This window comes from Neopelma chrysocephalum, unplaced genomic scaffold (genome assembly GCF_003984885.1).
Source record: "Neopelma chrysocephalum unplaced genomic scaffold, ASM398488v2 Primary Assembly neopelma1_22, whole genome shotgun sequence".
Lineage (NCBI taxonomy): Eukaryota > Metazoa > Chordata > Aves > Passeriformes > Pipridae > Neopelma > Neopelma chrysocephalum.
Window position 1 is genome coordinate 17,226,849 of NW_020897689.1, and position 19,120 is coordinate 17,245,968.

General features: G+C 38.0%; 1 protein-coding gene across 3 annotated transcripts in view; it reads left to right on the forward strand.

The window, feature by feature from the left end:
- Positions 1-2,784, forward strand: part of ST18 (ST18, C2H2C-type zinc finger) — a 169,355-nt gene extending 166,571 nt beyond the window's left edge. For all 3 annotated transcript variants that reach the window (XM_027673985.1, XM_027673992.1, XM_027674001.1), the window contains one exon: positions 253-2,784. In XM_027673985.1, coding sequence (XP_027529786.1) covers positions 253-393 — 141 coding nt within the window. In that variant the 3' untranslated portion in view covers positions 394-2,784. The remainder of the gene's footprint in view (positions 1-252) is intronic.
- Positions 2,785-19,120: the final 16,336 nt, after the last annotated feature.

Genomic DNA, 19,120 nt, shown 5'->3' on the forward strand with positions numbered 1-19,120 from the left:
AACAAAAAAAAAAAAGCTACAGTAACCATAATATATCCAACTCTTTTACTTGCTTGGAGAGTGCGTGGATCACCCCAGCACTGCAACTCCTGTCATTTCCACAACCCCTCCATTAATATGGATGGATGCCCTGTTTATGACTTCTCCCCAGTTGCCATATCGCTACTTTTCCATGCTTTGGGGTTGGGTGTTTGGGTTTTTTTGGCCTTAATTTTATCTCTTACAATTATAATCTGTTTTGTCTTCATTTAGGGGCCAATCAGTGAGCAGAATTTCGAAGCATATGTAAATACACTCACAGACATGTACAGCAATCTGGAACGGGACTATTCCCCCGAATGCAAAGCTCTGCTGGAAAGTATCAAACAGGCAGTGAAGGGCATCCATGTGTAGGATGTGAAAGCTGCTGGGCAACAGAAATTACTTAACAGCAGTAAACTCCAGATGGATCTGTTAGGAGTTCATGTACTGCTAAGGGGTGTAGGTTGCCATGCTGCATTTACAATTGCAACATTGCACTAATTTTTTCCCAGCTGACATAAAAAAAAAGAATAAAACCACAACAGACTATTTGTATTAACAGCAATGCACTCTGTTAGTATACTGTATTTATTTCAGTACAATTTCTTTTTTTTTCTTCTTTTGCACTCAGTTTTTGTAAAGTGAATGTAAAAAGTGTGTGCAACTATTTTTTATATTTTTTATTTATTTCTAATCAAAGAGTTGGTTTTTTTATCTTTTAACAGCATTTTTGCGGCCTGCCATATTTTTACAAATGTGTTTATTAATTTATTTTCCAACAGGATTTTAAATAGACTGAAAGTTATACTGTAAATTAAATAACTTGCTGGGTTTGTACAGGAAGATAAAAAAAAACCTATGAAAGTAACAAATGACTGAACCGTGGTTCTAGTTTTATTTTCCTCACATCCTGCTTTTTTATAATGGCTTTGTATCAGAAATGGGTTTGCAGTAACATGAGATGTGAAGATGCATGGAATGAGAAGATAAATGGTGCCCACTAGTGGGGAACTTGGGCTCTTAAAAGCACAGTATGCTGGAAAACAGTGTGTTGAAGAATACGTTAGCAATAATGAAATATAGCAATCAGCAAAGCACTTGACTTGGCTGTGTGATTTAGTCTATGAGAATGATTATTTAAAATGTTTCAAGAGGACTTCAGATTTATTTTACCACTGCAGTTTTTGTTCAGAGTTAGCTCATGAAGGGAAATGACAATTATCTCTAAAAAAGAAGGGTAATTAGGCAGGTACTGGTACTTTTTTAGTATGAGACGTTGAGGTTTGACACAAGTGACCAGTATTGCTATGGATTCGGATTTGAAAAATGCAAGCACATCCCAAGCTAAAGGCTTTTTACATAACGAGTCGAACACATCTCCCCTGAAATGGCATTTAATACTGGTTTGAACTTAACGGCAGCTGAGAAGGCAGTGGTCTGGAGGGGAATAATACTCCTCTGGCCTGACGGTGGTTGCTTGTCTCTTGGAATGACTGGTAGCAACGCCGTGACTGGTTTCTTCTATCCTTCTTCACTAAGACTAGGCTGATACTGAGTTTGTTACCAGTCTCTTGGTAGGATACCAAGTGCTACAGAGTGTAAGACAGGTGGAGGTGTGGACAGACCAGCACTTGCACAGAGGTGCCAGCGTGCACCTTGGTATCTGGTTAGCCTGGGTGTGGAATTTCTGAGTCTGTCAGAAACTAGCAGTTGCTATAACAGAGGCAATGTCTATTTCAGGGATTGTAAGTAATTAAGCATTGTTTCAAAAGTTTTTTTTATATTTATTTTTTTTAAGAATAAGGTATAAACAACCAGCTAAACTGCCTTTTTTGTATGCACACACACCTCATGTGCATATGTGCCTCAGTGTAAATGTATACATGGATCTAGCGTGTGTTTAATTTTTCCGTGCTATAATGAAAGTGTTTATTTTTATTAGCCGCATTTATATTTAGATTGAATATGATGGCATTCACAGGCTTGACATATACAATTATATTATTACTGTTTCTGCACAAAAGTACTATTCAGAAGTGATTCAACTCTCATGCACTGTGGTCACTGTTCTGCATTAGGTGGGGCTTGCTTTTTGTTGGGAGGTTGACTCAACTCTCCGATTTTAGTTTAGACAGGGGAAAATGTATGTTCTTAGGAGCTGTGTTTATTTTTAAATTGATTTTTCAAAAGCTACCATATGTGCTGTCTAATATAAATAGGAGAACACCAAACAAAAATTTGCTATTAAAGTTATTGTTCTTGCTAAAAACACAAAATGCAAACATTTGTTATATTGTTAAATGCATACAAAATGAGTCCACTCATTACAAAGACTAAAATTTAATTTACTAAATATTTTAACAAATTTGTTATATATTTTATTTAAGTAAAAAAAAATCTCTTACTGACCTATGTATTTATTATTATGATTTACTATGGCTTCAGGTTAATTTATCTGTGTTTGGTTGTTTGCTCAGGATGTTCTGTGAAGTACGTTTGTATTTATTTGCCTCCCTTGTACTTGATGTGTTTTGTAATGTGCAGTTTTTTTTTCTTTCAGTTTTCCTTTCTTTTTGTGTTTAAATGCATTGATGAGCTATACTGTAAATTAGACCTTTTGTAAAGAGCAATGATGTATGCATTTTTTTAATTTGGAGTAGTTTGTATACTGTTTCTTCATACAATTAATATTTCTTACATCAAAACAACAAAATTGTGTTCTGTGCTGTACATTTGGTGTATGGTAGAAAATAAAATTGATAATGAAATATTGCAGCAAGTTTTTTGGGTTTTTTAGCCTCTAGATGTTGACTTATATTACACTTTCTTAACTGCACCTGACACTATAAAATGTGTCAGATGTTTCACTTGCTTTGTGTACAAAATGTGTCATCCCTGTAAGTAAATGTCTGATATAAATAATTTAATTAGTGTTTTACTTTGTCAATTTGAAATAAGAAGGAGAAAAATAGAACCGTTTAAGAGGTCCTTTTCACTTCCGAAGGGAAAAAATCAAGATGATAATCACTGCATTATTTAATGCATTCTTTTCTTGCCAGTTGTAGACTTCATTTATACTGATAAAGTACAGGATTTGTGCTGACCTTTAACAGCTGCTAAATGATGTTTAAACATAAAAGCCATTGTAAAGTTTCCAGCAATTCGGAACCGCCCACTGTTCCAGTGCAATTTTCTGCGGAGAATTGCAGTGCTTAGACATTGCACAAATAAAAATCTGCTGGTTTTAGAAAGACAATATTTCCACCTAATGGACTTTCTTTTTTCACTGCTCATTGTAGCGAAAACAGGCCAGTTTTATTTAGGATGCATGCTAATGGCTTCAGGAGCATTTCTTGTCTCAGATTCCAACTTTCTGCAGATAGAGAATAATTGTCACTTAGAAAATAAGGCAAATTTAAATCCCATAAAGTAACTGGTAATTATTTATTTGAATAGTTATATTTAGATAAACCAAAATGGACCCTGACACTAAAAAAATATTTCCTGAATTTAAATAGAATAGAATTTCAAAATTTGCATCACATTAATCCTGGATGTTCACAAATCTTGATTAATTTGGACTCTAGAGTCAGCAAAAGGCTGGGATGGAGATAGACCTGTCCTGGGAAGCCCTGCTCCACTGGGGTTCAGAGTTTTCTTTGTTCTAGGACACTTACCCAAAGACAGCATGAACTGGTTCTTAGTTAATTATTAGTTACTAATATGTCTTAATGAATATAAACAATATTTTTAAGGGTTCCTAAAATTACTTTCATTGCACCTTCAGATAAGCAGACACTAAAGGGACAGTGCCTTCTCCCACATCACAGATGAAGCAGAAACAGGTCTCCTTTAGCAATGTGCCCTAATGCTAAACAGATAAAGACTGCAGCCAAGATTTTCATTTTGCCTAAATTCAAATCACAAATTTAGAAGGCCTTATTGTCAGATAGGCAGCTCTTCACATCTTATTTTTCAAAGATCTATACTAAATCTCATCATCTGCTATTTATAAGATTGGGGAAAGACAGTGGTATGAGGCTGTTAGGCTCTATGTACATGTTAAGAAAACTATGCTGTATTCTCAAATGTTTCCAGCAACCTGAGGGGGAGTGTGAGCAGAAAAATACTTTTCCTAGTGGTTTTGTATAGGAAATATGATATTTGCAGTTTATTGATTACATTATTATTATTATCTAGAGACTATCTTATCTACATTCATCTTTAAACAACTTGCTCTGATAATATTTCAGTATTGAAATTACGGTCTTTCTCCAATAAAAAAGAATAGTGTAAATACTTAAGCCATATTCATTATTTAACTTATATAAGCTGAGGGGTCAGGGGTATCCCAAAACAACAAAACATGTTGTGCTTGAAACAACCTTTCAAACCATTTTCGTCTTCTGAAGTTTCCATTTTTTAACAATAGTTCTGAATCTATCCCTATAGAAAGGGGAAAAGTACTTGATTCAGTAAAAATACATAAATTCCAGTTATTGCATTAACCTGAATGGAACTGAACTTTTAAATATCAAGGAGAAGGAAGGGGCACAAGAACAGTTAACATTTGTTGTCCTGACAGATCAGGAAGCCTATCATGCTTCTTAAATAATCACAACAAAGATTTTTGAGTCCATGTTGTAGAAAACAAATTCTGTAGAAAACAGATTCTATTTTATTCTATTAGAATCAGAATTTTATATAGAATTCTATATTTTATATAGAACTTTGTTTCTATTTACTAATTAAGCAACTGACTAAGTCCTTCTGACTTTATGTATATCTATCTATGTCATGGCTTTTCTACTCAATGCCCCTTCATTCTACTTACACTGTACTTTTAATAAGTCACAGGATTTCTTGATGGGAATTTGCTATCATGCAATCATACAGAGTTATGATAGAAGTCATCCCCTTGGTTTCTCCCTGTGTTCCATTAGTGCAACACATTCTACCTGTTTTGCCATTTCTGCTACGCTTAAAGTTTTTTATGACCTATGCAGCTGTATAACTTGGACACTGCCAGGAGATCTGCACCAGATGAAGTCCTTTGTTTGACTTGCTCAGGGTACTGTGAGATGATAGAACTCCATTTAGCTTTTGTGTAATGTAGGACAGTGACCTAGTTTCAGTACCTTTCAATATCTCATTCTGGCTTCGTTTTCTTCTGTCTCTTTTGGTCTAGTAAGTCTTAGACAGCCAAGCTTACACATAATTGCATCAAGGATTAGTCTGATTTCTTGTCTGACTTCATGGTACAAATTGCTTCAACTTCATTTCATTCTTAACGAATGTTCCCAGGGACATTGTCTAAGTAAATCTCAGGACTTTTCAGTTATGTGATAACAATTACTATTTGGGTGGCTGCTGCCTGCCCCTGAAACTGTTACTGCATGGGATTTTTTCAAAACAGCTTTTGGTGCCCAGCACCAGATTTTGGTGCCCAGCTTCACATCATTTGAAGTGGCCTCATTTTTAGAAGCTAAATGCACAGCTGTTTTTGCCAAGCAGGGCCTTTTCAAAATTTTCTTCTCTGGCCAATCCAAATTACTAGCTAATAAGTTTTCATATTATTATTTCATGGCATTGTTTTATATATACATATGTGTATCTATATCTATATATCTATATATATATATCTTGTTAACACTCATTTGCATGGACAATGTACCATAAAATTCCATACTCGTACCCATCGCAGGTATTGAAGAAAACATCATTTATATTACATCAAGCTTATCTCTGACTCATACCAAACTCCTCTTTTACTGTTTGTGCACACCTTTTTTATCTTATTTTCTGACAGAAAATAAAATAAGAAGAAAAAACAAAGGACTGAATGTCATTCTTTATCTAACTGAAGATATCATCTGTTCAACCAGTTCCCTGAAGCTTGGGCTAGGGTTTAATGTATCTGGCCTGAAATATTCCTCAAATACATATGCCATCTCACGTGTACTCTCTGTATACTTCTAAAATAAACAAAATCTGGATTAGGAATCAGGTTCTATACTGATTTCAAAATTATTGGGGTGAAATTGATTTGATCCTTTAGAAGCATGATGAGCTTAGTTCCCTTGGGAGGGAAGTGTCTAGAATTGTGAGTCAGTTTATTTAATCCTGATGTATGGTCAAAAAGACCTTAGAGAAGGAATGAAGGTTTTAAAAAACTCATAAAATCTTACCAGGAAAATGTGTGTAAATTGAATTCCTTCAGAGAAAGTGCAGTGCAATTTCCATAGACTGAAGAACTAAGCTCTTTGCACTGACACATGGCAGAGACATCACATGTAGAGCATCAGTGCTGAAGACTGTGAGGGGATGTCTTGTGTTTCCCAGTTGGCAAGAGACAAAACAGAAATCCAGGAAGCCCAGCTTTAGGCCTTATTCATGCTTATGGATAACCCTGAGCAAGACACTTGATTCTAGCTCTGTTTTCACATCTGGGAAACAAAAATGACTCTGAAGTGTTAGGAATGAGCAACACCAGTCTTACAACAGTGCATGTGGTACATGCCTGTGTGTACGATAAGGAAGGAAAAGCCATAGCGCATGTGTAAGGGCATATAGCAGCTATTACTATGTGACAGGCAGTACACTATCAGTTTCACAACAGCAATTGCTGCGCTTGATGAGAGATACCTGAAATACTGCACTACATATTACATGCCTTGAGGGCAGTCATAACTCTGATGCAACCACTTTGTTCCCCGCATTTTAGGGTCACTGTACGGTCCCAGCTAAAGCATTCAGATCTGCTGCCTCTGGTTTGTTTCCTACACCTGTCAGAACCATCTCCACTCTATATACCCCAAGTTCACTAGAAATCTCTACTCTTCCTCTTTCAAACACTATCAGCTCTCACACAAAGCCCATCACGTAGGTTTAGCTCTTTTTTTTTTCCTTCTAAGGCATTATTACAGTCTTCATTTTATTGCTATGCTTCTTACACTGTTCCCCTTGAAAATATTTTCTAGTTAGTGCTGCTGGTCAGTCTCAAACTAAATTTTCAGAAGCTAAATTTCAAAACAACAGAAGCAAAGGCTATAAAAGCAGAAGCATTTTTACTGAGATAATGGAGCTCCTAGAGATTTTGTGAAAAATCAGCTGATTGCTATGAAAGCAAAATTATGATTCATGGGAAGAGAGAAGAGGAGGGAGATTCAGCTGTTACAGATTCTGTTTGGCAGGGACTGTCTCCAGATCAGCATGATGTACAACTCAGACTAGCAGCAAGAGTTAGTGCAAGGTTGGCCAAAGAACTGTACCCTTTTGCTTGGTGCAGTGTCAAAGGAGGTACACAATACAAATATTATGCATAAGTATAAATATTTGAGCAAGAAAGCGGATAAACAAGCAGTGATTATAGCCCCCGTGTTAATAGTGACACTGACAGGGTCAGGGGCACAGGGCAGAAAACCACAGAAGTCCATTGGGTGCCCTACTACATCAGCTCCACCCAGTGCAGAACAGGTCTGTTTTCCAAATGCGGGTCTTTACCAATTTCGCCACACTAAATATCCCCTCAGCCTGCTATGGTATCATCATGAGGAGTGTTACTACCTTTCCTTCTTGAGGAAGCACACACTACCTCTGAGCTCTGGCTCACCCCAAGATGGGTTTATGTCTGGAAGAATGAAGGCACTTCCCAGCATCAGCTGAGCAGGCAAAGCCTTGCTGGGGAAAAATCAGCCAGTGCAAGACTCCAACAGCCAGCATGTCTGCTTTCTCAGGCTGAGGGTTGGTGGGGGTGGCTGGTGGCGGGGAGGAACCAAGGTGCTGGCTGCATGCCTTTTCTCCTCTGCATGTTGGCAGCTTCCCAGGTACTGCCATTTCCAAGCAGGTAATGGCTGGAGGCTGCTGGCTGGCTGGAGGCCGCTGGAGGCCTCCAGACTGGAGGCAACCCTTGTTTTTTTTTCTGCAAGAGGCTTAAATCTCCTTTCACCATCTTGGGAGCATAGCGTGACTGCAGCCATCGCTGGCTGGCCCGGCTGCCACTGTTCATGATGCCCTTTTTATTACCAGATTAGAGGACATTGTCGTGACGCGTATGAGGCCTTTCAGATAAGGCGCTGTACAAGTTCCAGCAGGTTCCAAATACAACAGCACGGCTTTCATATCCAGCCTACAGGATCAGAGTTTATTTCCCCAATGCAGACAGCTTTGCACTGCCTTCCTGTTAATTAAAGTAGTGATTACAATACTGCACTGTTTACATGCAAGATTTTGCATGGTCTTGGCCATTCACGTGCAAATGAACTTGTAAGCCTTTCTGTGCCCTAAAATCTGCTGATGTCAGTCTTCCAATTCTAAGTCCATGTTGTAGGACATGTGGCTTTCTATAGCTTAGCTTTGATGCCCCCAAGTCATATTATCTCGTTTCTGAGCTTCATTATGATAAATCTTTCACTGGTTTTAAATAAAAAACTTTAATTGTACCGTTCTTATTCAGCTTAGGTTTTGGCTCCTGAAGGCAGCAGTTTTAATTGCATCATTTGTATAGTGGCCCAATATGTTTTGGTGTGAAAAGTGCATTATCACGTTTAATTTTACATTATTTTCCCCATATGTTTTAGTTACACTAAAACTTCATATGGGAAGTGATGAGGCTTTCCCACTGCTCCCTCATTCTCTCCTCAGTGATTTTTAATGAGCTAAGACCACACTATTTTCTTTTGTTCTCATCAGTTGAGGTTTTAGGGAGATGTTTATTTGTAGGGTAATTCTTGTATTTATGTAGAGCAAGGCATTAGACATTTTTATCCTCTACTTATTAACAAGCCAGATGGTACCGGCTGCTACCCACACAATTCCAATTATCAGATGGCAAACTGAAATATACGTGGGGCAAATGAGAAGATGTATATTAAAGAAGCATCATGAAGAATTGGCTTCTCAGAGATGTTGATTCACAAAAGGGTACTAGCAATTAGGTATGACAGCCTGCTGCTGAACATACAGTGTTGGCCTGGGGGTGCAAGCATTCAGCCTCCAAAATTTTATTACTATCTCTCTCTTTCCCCTATAGTATGAATGCGTATCTTGGAGATCTAATTCACATCTTTCATCTTTTAGATTTCTTGTCCACTTCAGAGTGATATGTAATATCAAAGCCAATCAGCAAGTTAAGATACCCCAGAAAGAAACAGAAGAGCTGAAAATTAGCATGAAGTTTATGAATCACATTTCCTAATACGCTTTCATGCACTTCTTGGTATATACCTCTCCAACATCAAAATGAGGATCCAACAAAGTATTGCTATTCCATGTCTCAAACTGACCTAGAAATTACAATTTACGCGTGGATTTTTGCTTAAGGGCACCTCTCAACTTCAGGCTTAAATATAAGGAGGTCTGGTCATGCTTATTATTGTTGGCTTCATGGTCTTTTAAAATAACTTTTGTAAATTCAGAACCTAGACCTAGTCCTTACTTAGGGATTCACTCTACATCATTGACACATGCTGGTAATAAAGAATGAGTGTTTTAATGGCAGGTTTTATATCGCTTTGTTGTGGGATTTTTTTTCTGGCCAGAAGACACATCCTCTATAGGAAAAGTTTTGGGGTCAAAACTGTGCACTTGTGCCTTCTTTATTTTGACACAAAAGTAAAACACATGCAAGTTGGCTGTGAAGATGGTGAATTATTTGGGAAGCTTTTTGTGTAACATTTCTATTCCTTTTCCCCACCAGCTGAAGCTGAAAGCGCTAACCCAAATCAAACTGTGAAGAAATTGATGTCCTCAGGTCAGATCAGCTAGAGGAAAAAGTTATTTAAGCTAAAGTAATGGTTTTTTTAAAGTCCTTCAGTCATTCATATAGGCTACTAGGAGGTTAATCATCTATGTGAGCAGATTTTGCAAAAATTTTATTGTGAAGCATTTCAGGCTGTTTCTAGTTTCCGTTTATAGTATCCAATCAAGTGAACACCTTCTCTTTCAACAGCTGCTCTCACAATGCCAGGGAAAAGGTACTCTCCTCACAGCTCTTCCTGGCTCTAACACATAGAACCTACAGATCTTGGGGATGTCCTAATAGGATGTTTGAAAAACAAGTCTGCATGGTTTAAACAGCATCTACACTTCAAACAGTTGACTATGTGCAAATGGTACGTATGAAAATTCTCACTCCTATTCATGGAGAAGTGAAAGATGTGTGCAGGCATTTGTCTGCCGTTTGGTTACGCAAGTAATTGCTACTTCTTCTTTCTCACCTTACATCTGTGAAATGGGGTGACTAATAACATTCTTTTCCTTTAGATGTTAGCAGTAAACTTGAGCAAGATCTGCAGTGGTCTCTAGGATTCTCTTAATGAGATCCTAAGTGTAAAGTGGTGGTACAGCCAGTCACACAGTTTGGGGGAGTTCAGACAGAGCTTTTGTACCTGGCTTAACAGATACAAAAACCCCCAAACAAACCCAAAACATCATCCAGTGCTTGTTCATTCCAGTGAAAGCAGTCAATTGCCTAGTTTGTGTTAGAGATAAAGGTTAGGCAAAGTAGAGAGATTCAAAATAAGCGTCTCCTTGTACAACCAAGGTGCAACTGCCAGTCTTTCCCAGTTTACACAATTGTCATAGAGGTTCACTTTTTTGCTTTAGTGCCCTAAAATCCACCAGGCCAAAGTTTAATTTGATTTCTCAAAATAAGGAAGCCAACACTGGATCAGATGCTTGGAGATCACTGACATCCTAATTATTGTCAGGTCTGGATTGCAAAGAAGTGATTCAATAGCTGAACATCTGTGTACTTGCTCACATAGAGTTGCTGTTTCACCCACAAGCAGCTGTGGAGTAGACAGGCAAAATTCTCTACATGGTGATAATTACAGTGTGCATTACAAAGGAGGCATAGGCATAAGAGCATGCAATCAGAATGGTTTTTTTAACTTTGGAACAGAGAAACACTGCTAAATCCAAGGCTAATATACATAAAATAGGTTTCTCAGCCAAAAGAGAGGAACATTTAGTCAGATCTGAACAAGATCAGGAATTTCACTTACTAAGCAGGAAACTTTCTCCAGTCTTGGTTTTGCTTCTATAGAAGCAATGGTTAAGAGCTACCCCAGGCACACAAAGTCTTCCAGAAACTAAAATACAATTGATTGTCTGTGGATCTGCATTTTGCTTTAATACGCTTTTATTGCTTGCTACACATGCCTGCCTGCTCTGTCCTAAGCAGTGGCATTAGCCATTATATTATCATTACTGACCACTGCAGTAGTGGTGACAGCTCAGTATCTTTATCAAAGATCATGATCTTTTCATCTCTCATCTTATGCTCTTTCAGCCTTTCGGTCACATCTTTACATGAACATTATTGCAGGCCCAGAAAAAAAAAATGAATGAAATCTTTCTCACACCCAAGGCAAGCAGCTATGCACTGCAGAAACTCTATAAAGTAGAGCTGAAATGAAATAAAATGGGATTTCATTAATGCATGATCCTTGTGTGCAGGATAGCCTTTTCCCTGCATTCTGGATCTGTAAGCTCAACTTGCTTTTTCATTGGTAGGAGCTGAAAGGGATTCAAGAAACAGTGCCTTCCTTGGGTTAATTCTGACACTGAATTCACTGTTTAAAGGTTCACATGAGAGTATGAGTGTGCTAGTGTGACCTTTTGGGAATCACTGCCCACACAGTGAGAGAGAACAGTCTCACCCAAGGTAAACAGAGCAGCCTGGACTGTGGCAGGAGTGAATATATCATAAAATAAAAGAATTATGCCAAAACAAGAAGATGAAATGATGTCAGGAGTACAAGACTGTATCTTATTTTAAAATGGCTGCATTTTATTATCATAGGGGCTTCTGGTACAGTAATGACTATGCAGTAAATTCCTTTTCTAAGCAGTAGTTTGGTCCATGTGTTTACATTACATTTACGGTGAAGAAAAATAAAAACCAAGTTACTAGTGTTTTTTACCAACTGGAAGTCTTGGTTTCACACCTGAAACATTCAGGAACTGTATTTCTTTCATTGTCTAAACTGGTTCCATAATTTCATGTTTTTTTCTCTCAGGGAAGATACTAGTCACAGCAAGATTTCTGATGGGGAAAAAAAAAGATAGGTCATTCTATAAAAGCAAACCAGCTGTCAAGGTTTTGGTTGTTCCTTTAATAGGTAGCTGTGGAAAAACATTGTTTGGATAGAATAACTGCAAATCTGGGATTGTAGCATTCCGTAGTGTGCACAGGAGGAAAATAAGGAAATGGAAGATTTAATTTAAAGTAAAAAATTTAATTTAAGGGAAAACCCATTGGAGAGGAAGAGATAAGAAGGGTGGTAATGGGACCCCCACTGCTGCCTGCAGTCAGGGCTGGGCACTGACTAAGTAGAATGTGTCTTTACTGAGACCTATTATAATTTTCTAACATACCTGGAACGAAGGTGTGTGGTCAATGGGTGCCTATCAACGACTTTAGATGCCTAAAGTGCGGAGTATCTGGTATTGATGATGTTGTGGGTGTCTCACCAGGAAAAGTCTGTGGGGTGGCTGCAGGCAGCCCCTGGCTCTGGGGAAAGGCTGTCCGGGTTTGCTGGCACAGGAACAGATCTGCAGAGCCCAGATTCAGCACAGGTGTAAACCCCGTTGCTTAAAGCCTGCAGAGAAGCGTTGGTCCACTGTTGCCTGTGTCCCCAAGCAGTATTTGACACTCTTACATCAGCAGTGCCCAGGGGGCTTGTAACAACTTATACTAGCGGAGGCTCATCCTCTTGTATTTTATATCCCACAGTGGAGAACAAAAATTCAGCAAGATGCTTAAACGTGTTAATGTGAGTTGAACACAGTTGTTCTGCTGACCTTAATGGTGCTATTCATATGCTTAAAACAAGGCCTGCACTCAAGTACACTGCTGAATCAGCTCTTATGTGTGTACTGAAATATAACAGTGATTTCTGCAATCAAGGCCAGTGCCAAGCTCTGGTACATCCCTGCCTAGAGTCAAGATATTAGACCATTGCTGCTGTGTGTAGTAGCTGGCATTGCAGCTCCTCTTCCCCAGGCCTGCTGAAGATGAGCAGGAAGCATCCACACAAATTGGCTCATGCTGCTTCTTTAATAATTCATGTATTTTTGCTCTCTTCTATAGTTAATGAACCTCCCCCACTCTCACCCTCATTCTCTCTCCCTCTCCCATTCAGTCAGTTTGTTGTGGTTTCATGTATCTAATCCATCTGTCACTCGATTATAGCTATCGAGCACCTGTTATGGATTTCTAGAGTTTCATTCAAGCTGTTGACAAGTTATTCACAAATTGGCCCTTGTCACACTGTCATCGTGTGGAGTGCACTTTAGTGAATTCTTTTGGGTACACAAAATAATGAACAGAAGACAGCAAGGCTTGTGAATTAAGCAGTTTCCTATTCCCAATATTCAAAGAACGGTTAGTTAATTGGAAGTTTCTTCTTGGTGATATATTTTTTTAAGCCCTTTTCTTAAAATATTTTGTCTTCTCCATGCAGACCCTTTTGCATGAATATGCACAACACAACTTGATTGAGCTGTCAGGGCAAGCTATGTTGACAATGATGCTTTATTTTATACAGTCTATGTTGCAGCTGCGACAAGTTGATCATTGCTTCTTCTGTACAATGCTACTTGCCTATGCTGCTTTGATACTAGGGGGGAAAGCAGAGGGCTAGCTGACTGACTAACTTTCAGAAGCTGCAAAACTCTTCTCCTCAGGTGGTTATTTGTTTTATTTTTCCCTGAAGGACACCAGGCAGAAATGAGGTATCAGAGCAGACAAAGAGTGAAGCATCTGCTGAACAAAGCCTTAAACAAGTTAAGGTTAAAAGTAGGTTCAGCTATGTCTTGAAAAATCCTCACTTTCATAACAAAATTTCAAATATCTCAGTACCAGAAAGTCTAGAAATAAATTTTTTCACTTAGTTTTTATTTCTACTTCCTTATAGTTGTTACTTAGACTTTTGCCCCACACTGCTCACGTAACTCCTAACTTCTGACTGTGCTCTGCTGTCACTCCCCAAATACTCTTGATATTATAACCAGTTTTTAGTGTTGTAGTAAGGACCTTGAAAATAATGTGGTATGAGGATAACATAAGCTAAAAGAGGATTCCAATATATTCTACCAGTGCAGTTTGTTAGTGGTGTAGAAGAAGGCATTTGCAAATACAGGCAAAGTGATTGATTTGTTTGCAGCTATGAAATAAGTTATTTATGCACAACTTGGCTCAAAACAAGTAAATGTAGTGCATGCATATCTGTATGTTTAAAATCTATTTTGCATCAATGAACATATGTACATTTTCCTAGTGTAGTCTGTGAATTCTTTGAACAAGATTCCAGGGCTTCAGTGTTTTGATCCTTGAAGAGGATTTTTTTTCTAAATTCAAAAGGACAGAAACTAAAGTTTAGCAATTGTCTTGTGCATATGGGGTGCAAACATAGCACTAGAAAATTATCTGGCAATTGCAAAGGGGCTAAATTACTTCTGCTCACTTGTTAGATTTCTTAATGCTTTGCGGTTTGATGTTGTAAGATCCATTTTACTTTGTGATTTCACAGGGAGAAATCCAGCCGGCCTGATCATTGCTCTGACAAACCAATAGGTGGCAGGACTTCAAAGCAAACTGTGAAATAATAAAGCCATTATAAAAAACTTTAAAATAGAAAGTGCAGCTGTCTCAATAGTTAATAGCTTAACAGTTAACTCAGAAGATGTTATTTTTAGAGTTTTTGAATATGTTTATAATCATTTAATGCTCAAATCTGTAAACTGCAGTTCAGATACTCAAAACAACTTCCTTTCAACTAAAAACAGAGTTTCAGGCTGTTTGTAAGGACATTTAGGTATTAGAGGATGCTGATAGGCATCCATGATTTTTAAGGCATGTAATATTCATATCCACACAAATATTTAGATACCTAAATATTTAGTTACTTATGCTGTGTGATACTGTGTAACTGATCTTTCAGTTCAGGAAACCTTTAGGGATCCCAGTATAAATAAGTTATGATAATAAATTCCATTTTCAAAAACAATTTCCCTTGAGCCAGATGATACACAAGCTGAAGAGGCTTCACCAAGAGTTTTAAAACCAGATCACAGTGAATACATCAGTGCAAATCAGTAATGGCAACTTCTCACCTGCTGCTATCCAACACACTCAAATGAGCCTAATCTCAACTTCAGCACCACAGTATTGAGCTGCTCTGCCTCAAACAGAGATTCCAGAAGCCCTGACACCAGGGTTTTAGCCTGGATACCTATCCTATCCTTTTATTAGTATCCATCCAGCAGTGTTCTCAGCATGCCTGAGGCATGCTGTTTCCCAGCACCATGGCAGAAAAATAAATACAGGCTACCTCTAGATGGAAGGAAAGCCAACCCCAGACTACATGACAGCTGAGGGATAATGAGAATAATAGAATAAGTGCAGGAGAGATGGCCTTCAAGACAGGCAGAGGTTTTGACAACTAGGGCACAGGCTGCTTAAGTAGTTGACTTGGCTGTGGTGCCCATGTCCAGCAGAGAGCTTGCAGCCAAAGATCCTGAGTGAGGGGAGCCACCTCTAAACTGGCATCACATCAGTTGCTTAGATGCATAAGCCCCATTCTTCAGCTTTGCACTATTGGCTAATTTAGGCAGCTTCCCTGCTCAGCTGTTTGCCTTAAAAAGCTGAAAATCCCTTTCTTACAAGCTTAGCAATTCCCATATAGGGATCCCAAGCTGCAAACAGACACTCAAGTTGGTGCTGAAATTACAAGCTGTGAGCAGTCGAGGAGTTGTGTTGTGCATCTCTGCCAAACAATGCTGAAAACCATCTATATAAATCCCTTCAAATCCTAAATCTTGCTGGCTGTGACGAAACTAGGCTAGGGGGGCTTAAATCACTTTTGAAAATTAATGTAGGATCCTAAGTCACTTATGGGCCTTTGAAAAATTTATGCTTAAAAGTTGGATGCTCAAAAGTGATTTTGCTTCACAAGAACTACTGCTAAGTTTCAGAAATTATTCTTGAAATGTGCATGAATAAAAAATTATTCATAGAAATAAGGGTATCACCATCTGTCTAAATAAAAGGAAAGCGCAAAACAGGCACAAAAACATATTGGTGTTTGAGCTTTTTCAGTTCATCATTTTGAAACGAGTTGGTTATCACTGGCTTTAAAAAAAAATACAATGCGTTCCTTCTAATTTTTTTTAACACACAAACCCAAATGTTTTCCAAGTATCTCTGATGGGTGGTGTGGGCATTTAATTACATGATCCTGGTAATGAGGATATCTTGGCCCTCTGAACTGTTTTCTTGGGTGAAGCCAAAAAGAAGTCTCAGGTGTTTTATAACTGTTGAAGCATTGTACTGTAAGGAACTCACAACACCACAAGTCTTATTTTTGCATAAGAAAAATAAGGTCTGTAAAAATTATGTTTTACCTTCATTTCAGTTTTGTTAGTCTTCTGTCTTTAGTGTGATTTAGGGGTATTCCTTCCTACTCTGAAATGGTTCAAGGAGCGAATAGCTTTGAAGAAAAGAAGTAAGTATGGACAGAAGCAGCTGTTGAAGATCATTGACAGAACTGTATAAATTTGGGCTAGATTCAGGTGTTGGTTACACCAATGAAAAATCAGCACAAATCTCACTTCTATACATGCTTCTGATGTTGCTTCATTTCCATAATATGCACCTGCAGTGAGACATGAGGCTGAGCAGAACACCTTGTCTTAGTATTTCTTTTTCCTGCTCTGTTGAGCAAAAGCAGCCTTTGTATATCTACTCATTTCCTTTAAATGCTTCTCTTCTCAGCAGCTCTCAAACATTTTAAAAACGGGCTTCTTTTCTTTAATAATTTGGGTGCCCCTTATAGTCATTTATGGGAATATTCTACATGTATTTCCATCTCTAGCATGCCCCAAACTTTACATCCCAACCTCCTTCTCACTTCCCATTTTCATGGTGTCTGCTCCCCGTAAAATATTTTTTTTCAATACTTTAGTAAAGCCATCATTGACAAAGCAAGGTATTCTGTTCTCTCCTGCAGCCCACGTGGCCCTCAGTAACCCAACCAAGTGCTCTTCCGGAGAAGGGAAATCTGTAAGTATGTTGTTAGTACAGAACATGCAGGCGAAGTGAGCCAAGAAAAAGAAACCCCAAACAAACAAATAAATAAAACCCAAAAAACAAGGAAAACTTCTGTTAGATCTTATCCTGCTCTGAAGGTTTATCAAGTCTTTCCTGTACCTCACCATTTCAAGCACTACTGGTTTGAGTTGTCTCCTTGAGTCATACAGGCAGTCGTGGGGTTGAGGTGGCTTTGTGGCAGGTAGTTGTGCTATTTCTTCTACTTGATAAGTATAATCTCCTGTCATGTCTTTTTCCATTTGCTTCTCTTGTTACTGAAGAAATGCTCAGTTTCATAAAAGCTGACATGCTCTGAGAAATTCCATGTACCCTTTCTTTTACAGAGCCTGTGCATGTAGATCTCTGAAAGCATACAGGAGATGTTTGACTTTGCATAGAACAAAGGCTCCCAAATTCATTGTTAGGGAATGCCTGTGGGGGGAAGAAAAACACCAACAAAACCCATCCTACTTGCCTTTTGACACGTGCTATAAAAAGAGTGAGTTGGTGAGAAATAGCTTATGTGCACAAAATAAAAATGTACTGTATCAGCCTTTTTCTTTGGGGATTAGCAGAAAGAAAATTGATTTCTTTTTGGTAGCGTTTCCTCCCCTGGGCCTAGAGAAAATCAAAACTCTAGATTATGACCAGGTAAGGTTTTTGAAAAATGTATAATGTATTGCTAAATTTAAACCTTGCATTAACTAATTGCTAAGACTTAAATGTAGATTACTTGCTTATAAATGTTGATTAAAATATTAAAAATCTTATTATAATGAATAAACATTGAAAGAAATGTTTGCTATAGTGCTTATTTTACCTTCTTTCATTCATCTGTCAACCACAGTCTTAGATGGAGAGGTTAATAATACTACAAAAATGTAGCAGCTGAGGACTAGAACTATTTCTATGCAGATGGCAGGGTGGATCGCTGCTTACAAATACATGTATATAAGTATGTATATATCAGTTGAACAACTATCATATATGTATATTAGTTATGGTAGTTTCATAGCTTAATATACGAATATAAATATATATATTTTGATTTTGATGAGAATTATTTTGATTACCACTGTATCTTAGACAGTTGTCAATAATAGGACTAGATCAGAATGGTTAATTCTTGCCTGTTCTGCATAAAGGCGTATAAGCAATACCAAAACCCACACAGGAGTGATGAATCAGGCTTGTCACAGGAATTTTTACTCATTAGTGGACCAGGTATACAGGAGGATAAGTGCATGTTTTTAACAAAAAATTGGTGCCATTTAAAGCCACTGTTTGAAGTATTTATTCTAACTCAATTGCATAAAAGCGCAATATTAAAATCAGTCAGGTAACAGTAAGATTTACTTTCAATGACTTTTCACAGCAAAAGGCTTTCACTGTCTCTACGCGTCGACCTTTCAGCAAACATAGGGTGAGTTGCCATTAAAGGTATTTTAGGACATTATTGGTGAGTGTGATTTTTTTTACTTTAATTTTCATGCTACTTTGCTTTTGACTATGCACCAGGGATATTTTTAGATTATTGATGACTGCACCATCTGGCTGTATTCTATTAATACCAGTGTAACTGAGTTTTGCAACTCTCTCCTTCAGTTCAAATCCTTCAGCAACACATCTTTCCACAGCTACAGCAGGTAGTCTAGAGTGAATGACCTTGGTTACATTAAGCAATAGAAAGTATCTCCTCATGTTTTAAGCAGTATTTCTACCTGTATTTTCTGGCATTTGTGAATATGGGACTTCAAAGTCAGAGGATGGAAACAGATTTCAAGCCTAATTATCTCATATCCTCAATTCTGAATCCATCTGGATTTTGCTGAATGCAGAAACTTGATGGCTGGGGGTGTTGTCAGTGGTGTCATGGTCTAAAGAAACACTGAAGGACTTTGCCTGGTATGAATTGCTGCAAAAGGGCCCTCACCAAGGGAATGGAATTTCAGCGTCATATTTGTCAGTCTAGTGGTAGCACTGGACTTGGAGAAATTCCAATAT